Source organism: Nerophis lumbriciformis, linkage group LG11, assembly GCF_033978685.3.
Source record: "Nerophis lumbriciformis linkage group LG11, RoL_Nlum_v2.1, whole genome shotgun sequence".
In the NCBI taxonomy this organism is placed as follows: domain Eukaryota; kingdom Metazoa; phylum Chordata; class Actinopteri; order Syngnathiformes; family Syngnathidae; genus Nerophis; species Nerophis lumbriciformis.
In genome coordinates this window covers 9,044,660-9,055,100 of record NC_084558.2, presented here as the reverse complement: position 1 = coordinate 9,055,100, position 10,441 = coordinate 9,044,660, and the positions used below count along the sequence as shown (strand labels likewise).

At 40.2% G+C, this 10,441-nt stretch overlaps 2 protein-coding genes across 3 annotated transcripts; one reads left to right on the top strand and one right to left on the bottom strand.

Moving 5' to 3' along the window:
- Positions 1–929: 929 nt before the first annotated feature.
- LOC133610820 (NHP2-like protein 1) lies at positions 930–4,543 on the bottom strand. Its single transcript, XM_061967470.2, has 3 exons — positions 4,347–4,543; positions 4,056–4,176; positions 930–1,365 (listed from the first exon to the last, which is right to left on the bottom strand). The coding sequence occupies exons 1-3, from the start codon at positions 4,347–4,349 to the stop codon at positions 1,103–1,105; spliced, it is 387 nt and encodes a 128-aa protein (XP_061823454.1). The 5' UTR covers positions 4,350–4,543; the 3' UTR covers positions 930–1,102.
- A 227-nt stretch (positions 4,544–4,770) lies between these two features.
- uqcrc2b (ubiquinol-cytochrome c reductase core protein 2b) lies at positions 4,771–10,326 on the top strand. 2 transcript variants are annotated; one of them, XM_061966188.1, is made up of 14 exons: positions 4,771–4,860; positions 5,517–5,603; positions 5,929–6,078; positions 6,807–6,871; positions 6,962–7,018; positions 7,119–7,243; positions 7,402–7,499; positions 7,572–7,629; positions 7,727–7,822; positions 7,911–8,110; positions 8,189–8,269; positions 8,379–8,455; positions 8,668–8,821; positions 10,070–10,326. In XM_061966188.1, the coding sequence occupies exons 1-14, from the start codon at positions 4,828–4,830 to the stop codon at positions 10,151–10,153; spliced, it is 1,365 nt and encodes a 454-aa protein (XP_061822172.1). In that variant the 5' UTR covers positions 4,771–4,827; the 3' UTR covers positions 10,154–10,326. The 2 variants fall into 2 exon arrangements, with proteins under 2 accessions (XP_061822172.1, XP_061822171.1); XM_061966187.1 differs by lacking the exon at positions 5,517–5,603 and adding an exon at positions 5,641–5,742 and having other exon boundaries at positions 4,772–4,860.
- The last annotated feature ends 115 nt before the right edge of the window (positions 10,327–10,441 follow it).

Below are 10,441 nucleotides of genomic sequence, written 5' to 3'. Positions count from 1 at the left end.
CGTGGGAATTTTTTTTTTTTACTATCGTACTTGAAGCCTGCCCGACGTTATCGTATTTTGAGGTAAATTATCGTTTTGAAGTTGCGCATGACCACCTAACAGTAAAACACTGATACATGCTGTGTATAGTATATATGCAGATTTACCTTTGCAGGACTGTTGAAAAAAACCTGCCACTGGCAGAGCAGCGCCCTCACCTGGCTGTAAAAAGTGAAGTGAATTATATTTATAAAGCGCTTTTACATAGTGAAACCCAATATCTAAGTTACATTTAAACCAGTGTGGTTGGCACTGGGAGCATGTGGGTAATGTGTCTTGCCCAAGGACACAACGGCAGTGACTAGGATGACTGAAGCAGGGATCGAACCTGGAACCCTCAAGTTGCTGGCACGGCCACTCTACCAACCGAGCTATATCGCCCCTGGCACATGCAACAACACACAATTATCCTGTTTTCGATTAGCCAAGTGTTAAATGGTAAAAGGGGTATACTTGTACAGCGCTTTTGTACTTTCAATGCACTTTGACACTATTTTCACATTCACACACTGATGGCCCTCATCACGACCCATCAGGAGCAAGGGTTAAGTGCCTAGGATGGCGGAAGACTTATATTACCCTAAAAATACAATTATGTCGAGTAACATTTGCATGAAAAAGTTGCAACCCTTAAGAGAAGCTTGTAAAAAAAAATCTAAATTCAGTAGAGCTCTTTTTATATTGGATTTGAAAGAAATTAATGTTTTCATTTAGTTTAAATGGTACAAAATCGGGCGACTTATTTTGTAATTTCTATATTTAATATCAAATAAAAACTCCACTGCTCATTGTATTCACCAGAAACAAATATAAAGTAAGGTAATTAGGATCTATAAAATGTTTTAATATATGTACGACAAGCGGTAGAAAACGGATAAAAAAAACCCATCTTAAGAATAAAACAAAATGTTTTATTATGAATGAGGCTATAGCATGACAAACACCTAAAGTAAGCAGTCCAACATAAAAACAAAAAAATATATTTTGTCATACACGCTTCATTAAGATGAGTACACAAATTGGATAATGGAATTTGTCTTCTGCTCAACCACTGTATCGACAATCACACCAGTAGTCTCTCAATGGACATTTGGACTGTCTGGATCTGGGGTCTGAGCTGGGACCCCTCTTTTATGGTGACTGAGGTAGCGATGACGGGACGGGACACCCCGCAAGCGCGTCCCAGCGCCTGCTTGGAGCGGACGAACACATATGGGACGTTCTTGTCCTCGCAGAGCAATGGGAGGTGAAGGATGATCTCCAGTGGTTCGGCGTCAGCAGCCATGACGATAAATTCCGATATACCTCTGTTCAGGGTCTTGGTGGCTGGGGAGAGAAGCAGAATATCATTAGTATGGAGTGTGTGTATACTTTTCATGAACATCAAATTATGCTAAAAAAGACATTTTGTAACCATTAAAAAATAATCAGCTGCTGAATATTTGATTGCAAAACCAATGACTTGTATATTTCATTGTTTACAGTTACCATAGTATCAACTACTAATAACTACCAGTGGTGTGCCGTCAGGGCGAGCAAGGCCTTCTCTGCTGGCCTAATAAAACCAGAAATCATGATCACAATTAAAGATAAAAGTAATGTTTTATTTCCTTTCCCTAAATATCTAAAAGTATTCATATTCTCTTCATGTTATATTATGCTCCTTCCAGCACTGTTGTTTTAAGGTTATAGAGTTTTTATCCAATCAGAATTCAGCTGGCTTATGTTGCCGTGCTGTTCGAAATCTGCCGGCGGCTTTCAAAATGAATAATGCAGGCGTGCACTGTAAGTGAACGGACACAAACATTTGACAGACAATAGCCAATCAGATCACGAGTTGTTGTCAGTAAGGCCTTCTAGATGGCCTAAGGAGGATATACAGTACCGTATTTTCCGCACCATAAGCCGCCCTGGGTTATAAGCCGCGCCTTCAATGAACGGCATATTTCAAAACTTTGTCCACCTATAAGCCGCCCCGTGTTATAAGCCGCATCTAACTGCGCTAAAGTCAAAAAAACAGTCAGATAGGTCAGTCAAACTTTAATAATATATTAAAAACCAGCGTTCTAACAACTCTGTTCACTCCCAAAATGTACGGTAATGTGCAAATGTGCAATCACAAACATAGTAAAATTCAAAATAGTGCAGAGCAATAGCAATGTCACAACACACAAAATAAACATAACGCTCACTTTCTGAAGTTATTCTTCATTCATAAATCCCTCGAATTCTTCTCCTTCGGTGTCCGAATTAAAAAGTTGGGCGAATACGGGATCCAAAATGGCCGGCTCCGTCTCGTCGAAGTCATCAGAGTCAATGTTGCTATTGTTGTCCAGCAGTTCCGTGAATCCTGCCTTTCGGAAAGTTTGGACCACAGTTGAGACCGATATATCCGCCCAGGCATTTACAATCCACTGGCAGATGTTGGCGTATGTCGTCCGGCGCTGTCTCCCTGTCTTAGTGGCGCAGGTCATCTTGTTGCTTCAATTCTCTTGCTGCTGCTCTATTTCCGTGTTCTACTGCGTGACTTATTGCCTTGAGTTTGAATTCTGCGTTGTACGCGTGTCTCTTAATAGGAGCCATTTTGTGGTCTTTACAGATGTAAACACACAAATGAAATGAAACGTAATATCTGTGCGCTTCTTCTTCTACGCGGGCGGGTGGTTGCTTACAGTAGAAGAAGAAGCGCTTCCTCTTCTATGGGGGCGGGTGCTTACCTTGGCGGTTGCTTACCGTAGAAGAAGAAGCGCTTCCTCTTCTACGGGGAAAAAAGATGGCGGCTGTTTACCGTAGTTGCGAGACCTAAACTTTATGAAAATGAATCTTAATATTAATCCATATATAAAGCGCACCGGGTTATAAGCCGCACTGTCAGCTTTTGAGTAAATTTGTGGTTTTTAGGTGCGGCTAATAGTGCGGAAAATACGGTATAGTGATGTTATGAGCTAGGTAACATAAGAACTCCATTACCCAGCATGCCACAGTAGTGAAGAGCATGCGCAGTAGCCCCGTTTAGGTTGTTGAATGTCGACATGCAGCGGGACGTTATTGATCAGCACGCTGTGGAGTAAACTTTAAGTCTATTAGTGCAGGACTAATAGACTAAAAACCTCCTTTGTCCCACACGCCATCAGACTGTACAACTCCTCTCTGGAGGTGAGGGGGGGTACGAGGATGACAGGGGATGCAACACAATAACAGTGCAATACTTTTTCATAACATGGTCACTACTGCCGAGTTTCTCTTGTTATATTCTTATTTTTACCGTTATATTCTTATTGTTGTTTTTTATTTGTGTTATTATTGTAAAAATTTTTTTTTATTTTATTACAATTTATACCCCCATTATTTACTTTTTAAATTTGATCTCAATTCTGTACACTGCTGCTGGAATTTTAATTTTCCTGAGGGAACTCTCCTGAAGGAATCAAAGTACTATCTATCTATCTATGTAAGAACCCAGCCAACACGCCTCGTCTGCATCTTTCATGATTAGACAAGACAACACATATTTGCAAGGCCATTTTCAAGAAGGATATTTAAAGAGAAACTACATCTTGTGAGACCATGTCAGCCAACCCCCCGGAAGCTACCTCAGCTGTCCCGGCGATGAAATGTGAGTTCATATATTTGATTTCTTTATTTTTTCCACGTTTAATGTTTTTAGCAATTTTTATTTTGACAGTACCACATAAGATATGTTTTAATTGCTGATGCGGGTTTATTGATTTTTAAATAGGCCAGAAAATAACCCCTTTTTGTACTATATTTCTGTATAGTATTTATCCAGCAATGGTCATGTGGTGACATAAATGATGGTATTTTGAGAGGTAATCATTGAAGTCGGACATCACTGAAGGCCTAGGTGGGAAACGCACGGCCTGCCACTGATAACTACAATAATGCACATGTGGAAGAGCAGGTCGCGTTCCAGCCAATTTAGAGCGTCCCATAAGAGCATGAATTTAGAACTAATAGATTAATGTACATTTGTAATAAGACTTTATTATCCTCACCTTCATTAGCCCCCTTCCTCAGCTGCTTGTAGTTGGAGGCTTGCTGCACCAAGTCGAGGATGGTTTTGGTCAGCGTGGCGTCGGCCAACGGATAGGCCTTTGGGTTTACTGGAGCTTCAGTCTGCACACAAACAACACTCCTAAGCAAAAACTATGAATCTAACACTATTCTGCATAATAATAATACAACTCTGAAATTAACGTTGAACATTCGAGTCCTTCTCGAACATTGTTAGCTAACAGTTAGCCGGTCGGCTAGCCAGTTTAGCTCATTTTACCTAAAACACTCACCATTGTGGATGGCAAAAGTCGTTTTAGTATTTTGTCCCTCTCGGCGAAATGCTTCACGGAGGACTATTTCCCTTCTTGTGGGTATAGAGGAGCAAAAAACGCTAAACAATTGTTAAAGTAGTATTCCGGATTCCGCAGTCGTTTTACAACGTGCTCACTACAACGTTTGCGTCGCGTGGGGAAAGCTGCGCAAGCGCACTTGCTATCATATGTGAACGGGAAATGGATCGACCTCTCTTTTCATTAGCTTTTTATTACACACTTTTTTTTAAGGTTGGCATTTTTATTTACTAAATAACAACATTTATACATGCGTTTAAATATACCTGAAAAATATTTGTAAAAACATTCCATTCTTGTCAATAGAGTGCGCATGCTCCAAATGGAAGCTTTATTTCAAGAGGGCGCGCTTTGCATGCTGGGTAGGGCACTCTGACACCGCCATATTGCTTTAGCGTCCTGGCTGAAGGAGAGTAAGGAGATGAAGGGGATTCGGGGACTCAGTCAATTATCGGTAAGGACCTATCCATTTAACCTCGAAGTTTAGCCGCTGCAGTTATTTACTTTGTCGCCGTCTATTTCATGTCGTCTGGGTTCTTGAGAAATGTTGAATAAATGTCCCCTGCACTCTGGGTAAGGGTCTGACACCTGAACTGTTCCAGGAATGTGCCTACTTGTTATTTGGGTATTACTCTATGTATTAATGCTCACTTAAGTCAGTATAATTTATTTATAATTTTTTACTGGCAAACCAAATGCATCCCAGGTATTGTAAAGTGACGTTACATAATCTCTGTAAATTGACTCTTAGCTCACTTCCTGTTTGTGTCTTCACTAAGCATAATCAATTACCATATTTGAATTATCTCAACAGTAAAAAAATAAATATAGTGGTATGGCACTGAAATAGTCCAGTGCATCATTTTGAGATCAGTGGTGTCCAATAGTAATGTGATTGTATTGTTAAGCTACTTGCTAGTATTTGTATTGATTGATTGACTGAGACTTTTATTAGTAGGTTGCACAGTGAAGTACATATTCCGTACAATTGACTACTAAATGGTCACACCCGAATAAGTTTTTCAACTTGTTTAAGTCGGGGTCCACTTAAATTGATTCATTGCTTTATGAGTATCTTATATCCCAAGTTGTATTATTCAATTTTTCCAGACAAGACTTTACGCGGCTCAGGCTGCCCGTAAGGTGGAGACCACCGGGGCTGCCGAACACGTAAAGTTTCAGCCACAAGATGTGCAGGTCAGTGGGTAGTTGACGTTGTGTTTCTTCTCCACAGAGGCGCTTCTATGGAGCTGCCAGAACAGGCCAATCTCTTGCAGAGCCCCTAGCTGGCCTCAAGCTCTGTCCAGAGTCTGCCAACTCTTTTCAGGATGTCCATGTATGTTGGGAATCGATGAGGAATGCTGCCTGATCGTGTGGAGCTGGCTGGGTCCACATTAGATAGTTTTACGTTTGATCATTAAGTTGCTGATTTGTTTACAGATATAATCATCTTATGTTGAGTGCATTATTTGCGTTTTGTATCTTAAGTGATGATAAAGTTTCCATTTTTGTTCCAATCCAGGTGACTAGGCTGCCCAGTGGACTGGTGATCGCTTCCCTGGAAAACTACTCACCCGCTTCCAAGATTGGCGTGTTTGTGAAGGCTGGCTGTCGTTATGAGACCCCTGAAAACCAAGGGGTCACCCACGTCCTTCGACTGGCCTCCAACCTGGTATGATGCTTCACCTTAATCAAATGTCTATGGCTTTTTAGAGAATTATTTGCATATTAATGATGTATTCACACTAGACAAACATACCTAAAGTATGGTATGTTTATCTAGTTTGAGTGCACTGAGTTATGCCATACTTTATTTCATATTGGTAAATGTTTTACTTTGTTCTAATTTTACGTGTCTGTGTCTGTGTGTTTGTGTTGAAGTATATAAATGACTATTCTGTTCAACTTGCATGTCACAAAATTAAATTTGTAACTCCACACACATGCAACATAGCAGCGCCATACAATGGTAGTAATGTGATTGATCCTCGTTGATTCCTGATGATGACAGACGCAATTCATTATGTAAATCAAATACAAAACCCCTACATGATCCAAAGGTCAAACTTACAGCATGCTTGCTCACCCGCATCTTTTTTTTATGTGCGTAATAAGGATGTGTCATTTTAATTGTTTCCTCCTGCGAGAATAAAAAACGCAACTTTGCACAAAATAGATCAAATAAAAACAGCAACCTTGCACAAAATAGATTAACAGAATGACTCTACATAAGACTAAAAATAGTCCATTTAAGTAAGAACATTTGCTGTAATACAGCAGAATAGAAGTGATAGGACTAACAGGCCATGGCGCAATTGCAGATCATTTCACTACTACTACTAGTTTAGTTTTTACATTGTGTAATGTCTTCACGAAAGCTGATTTCAATTACATTTCCAGACTACCAAAGGAGCTTCAGCTTTCAAGATATGCCGTGGCATTGAAGCAGTTGGAGGAAACCTGAGGTCGGTGATCTCCAGAAATGACTAACTAACTAACAAAGCATTGTCACTCGCTTTCTCAGTATTCTTACTTAGATATTTGTGCCTCTGCAGTGTGGTGTCATCCAGAGAGAATATGGTCTACACTGTCGACTGTCTGAGAGATGACATGTAAGTTTCTACCACCTCTGTGCTCACTACATACTTGTATGTATTTGTATCTATATATTAATGTACAAGACTGACTTTTGTTCTTATCTTTGCTCATCAGCGACACAGTGATGGAATATTTGATCAACGTGACAACAGCCCCAGAGTTCCGACCGTGGGAGGTGTCTGAGCTCACGCCCAGAGTGAAGACGGACAAAGCTCGGGCAGGACATAGTACTCAGATAGGTGGGGGGGTGTCCAGATTCTTACTAAAGTTTCTACACAAATGCAGTCATTAACATATTGCTTATGTTCATAAAAACGTAGCGTTATCTTTATTGTTTATTTTGAATTAGATCTGTTTAATTCATGCATTGCACTGACTGTCCATCATTGTTCCCCAGGTGTGGTTGAAAGTCTCCATGAAGCCGCATTCAAGAACGCTCTGTGCAACTCCCTGTACTGTCCTGACTACATGGTTGGCAACATCCAGTCGGATGATGTGCGTATTGAACATTTTATTTTTAAACAGTGATGGAGCCAAACGTATTTCAACAAATTTTTAATTTTTTAGCTGCACCAGTTTGTCCAGAATAATTTTACAAGCGCAAGAATGGCTCTTGTTGGTCTTGGTAAGGATGGTAGTCTTGTTCCTAGCCAGTGCTCTTTGATTGAGACAAACATAAAGCTGTAAATTATCTCCCTCTCTCTCTCCCCCTCTCCCTCCAGGTGTGGATCATACTGTTCTTAAGCAAGTAGGAGAGCAATTCCTTAACATCCGGAGCGGCGCCGGAACGTCAGGAGCCATAGCCCAGTATCGTGGAGGTAAGCAGGATGCTATAATTCCACCATAAATAGTGTTCATAACAACTCACAAAAGGGATTTAAAGCATGTTCATGACTGCTTGACCAGGTGAGGTCCGTATGCAGAGCTCTAGTAATTTGGTCCACTCGGCGGTGGTGAGTCAGGCGGCTGCGTCAGGCACCGGTGAGGCGGTGGCCTTCAGTGTTCTGCAGCACCTGCTGGGAGCAGGTCCCCATGTCAAGAGGGGCTCCAATACCACTGGCAAACTGGTGCAGGGCGTTGCCAAGGCAACTGCCGACCCCTTTGATGTGAGTAGTCCTGTTACACAAATAGATGGAAAATAATTCAGAATTCAACAAAACCAATCAAGCTTCTTTGCTTTACAGGTGAGTGCTTTCAATGTTAGCTACTCCGACTCTGCCTTGTTTGGCGTCTACACCATTGCCCAAGCAGGAGCTGCCGCCGATGTAAGTACATATCATTGCTGTAATACAGTTCTGTTTCAATGCACATCCAGCTGATTGTTACTGGATGTGAGAGCCGCTAAAGATTCTAAGACTTTTTGCGGGTCTATAGGCCATCAAGGCTGCTCTTGCCGAGGTGAAGGCAGTCGCTGATGGTGGAGTTACAGCTGCTGACCTCACTCAGGCCAAGTAAGTAACTCCTCATTTACAGCCACCGACATGTACAATATCATCAAATTTATATCCATGCTGAGCAGCTGCAATAATAACAACATTCTCTGATTATGCACTCTTTAGTCATACTATAACATTTACTATTTTAACATAACATTACTATTTTTAAACATCACAAAGTTAAACAATGTACATTTTCCCCTAATGTTGTGATTTTCCTGGTGCAGAACATCACTGAAGGCTGCCTTACTGATGTCTCTGGAGACTACCGAAGGTCTGCTGGAGGCCATGGGCACTCAGGCTCTGGCGAGCGGCTCATACCACTCGCCTGAAGAATTCTCCAAAAACATTGACAATGTCTCCCTGACTGACGTGGCCAACGTAAGATCCGTGTTTTCACATGTAGGGGTTCTCTTGGCATATTTGATTTAATCAAAATGCAAGAGAATCTTTTGATGTTCAAACAAACATTTAATCACATCTGATTTCTCAAAACCTTGATTACCCTTGCACAATCTATCCATCCATCTATTTTCTACCACTTGTCCCTCTCTGGGTCTAATTAGATCCAATACATTATATAATATAAATTAATCTTGATAATACTCAGTTTTGATTATATACATATGTTATACAGTATATGTTTGAAAAATGTATATAGATTAAAACAGTTTTATTTGGAACTTAATTGCAGCTTAATAGAGTGGTAACACCTTTTGGAAAAGTAAATTAATTTTTCAACTCCTCCACTAGGTGGCGGGGCTACATTCTAGCAGAGCAGTACCGTATTTTTCGGACTGTAAGTCGCAGTTCTTTTCATAGTTTGGCCGGGGGTGCGACTTATACTCAGGAGCGACTTATGTGTGAAATTATTAACACATTACCGTAAAATATAAAATAATATTATTTAGCTCATTCACGCAAGAGACTAGACGTATAAGATTTCATGGGATTTAGCGATTAGGAGTGACAGATTGTTTGGTAAACGTATAGCATGTTCTATATGTTATAGTTATTTGAATGACTCTTACCATAATATGTTACGTTAACATACCAGGCACGTTCTCAGTTGGTTATTTATGCGTCATATAACGTATACTTATTCAGCCTGTTGTTCACTATTCTTTATTTATTTTAAATTGCTTTTCAAATGTCTATTTTTGGTGTTGGGTTTTATCAAATAAATTTCTACAAAAAATGTGACTTATACTCCAGTGCGACTTATGTTTTTTTCCTTCTTTGTTATGAATTTTCGGCCGGTGCGACTTATACTCCGGGGCGACTTATAGTCCGAAAAATACGGTAATTGATTCATATATAGTAGTAATGAATTAATTAGATTCTAGAATATGGCAAGGACTATTATAAAATATATCTGTAAGCCAATACTTTGTACCCCACTGGTGCATGTCGTGGTCATTTACAAGCACACTTTAGCACTTTTAATATAGATTATTATAGTAATAGTATGTAGTAATGTACCACTGATATTTGAAGTACATTGTATGATGCAGGATGGAGTGGGTCCCATTAAACCGTGCACCTAATGAAGTATCCAGCTGTTGAACATGAAGATTACCTTATTAATTATGGTGTTAATGAATGAGTTATTCAAACTTTTCTTTCCAGGCTGCCAAGAAATTTGTGTCCGGCAAGAAGACCATGGCGTCCAGCGGCAACCTCATCAAAACACCTTTCATTGACGAGATTTAAAGCCTTCCTCTTGACGGCATAACATCATGTTTTCTCCACTGTAACAAAAAGTCACCATTTATCTGCTATGTGTATGAGAGATATTGTATCCATGCACTCTTTGTCACACAATTTAATGTATAGCTGATGTAAAATAATGAATAAAGTCTTATCTGCCTGGTCTGACTGCTTCATCGTCGTGCAACACGTTATTTGATTAACTTGTGTATTATTTGAAGTACTCTTATTATTCTAACGAGGTACTAACGTGTGTTCAGGGCAACTTCCGGTCGCTGTCCAACAAGATCG

What these genes read in the sequence shown, in the direction of transcription:
- LOC133610820 (XM_061967470.2), bottom strand. An exon ending in GAGGAAGGGGGCTAATGAAG is followed by an intron (nt 1,366 to 4,055) that starts GTGAGGATAATA and finishes TTCTCTCCCCAG; the next exon opens with CCACCAAGACCCTGAACAGA.
- uqcrc2b (XM_061966187.1), top strand. Translation starts at nt 4,828, where the DNA reads ATGAAGGGGATTCGGGGACTCAGTCAATTATCG. An exon ending in ACTCTTTTCAGGATGTCCAT is followed by an intron (nt 5,743 to 5,928) that starts GTATGTTGGGAA and finishes GTTCCAATCCAG; the next exon opens with GTGACTAGGCTGCCCAGTGG. An exon ending in CCCTGACTGACGTGGCCAAC is followed by an intron (nt 8,822 to 10,069) that starts GTAAGATCCGTG and finishes TTTTCTTTCCAG; the next exon opens with GCTGCCAAGAAATTTGTGTC.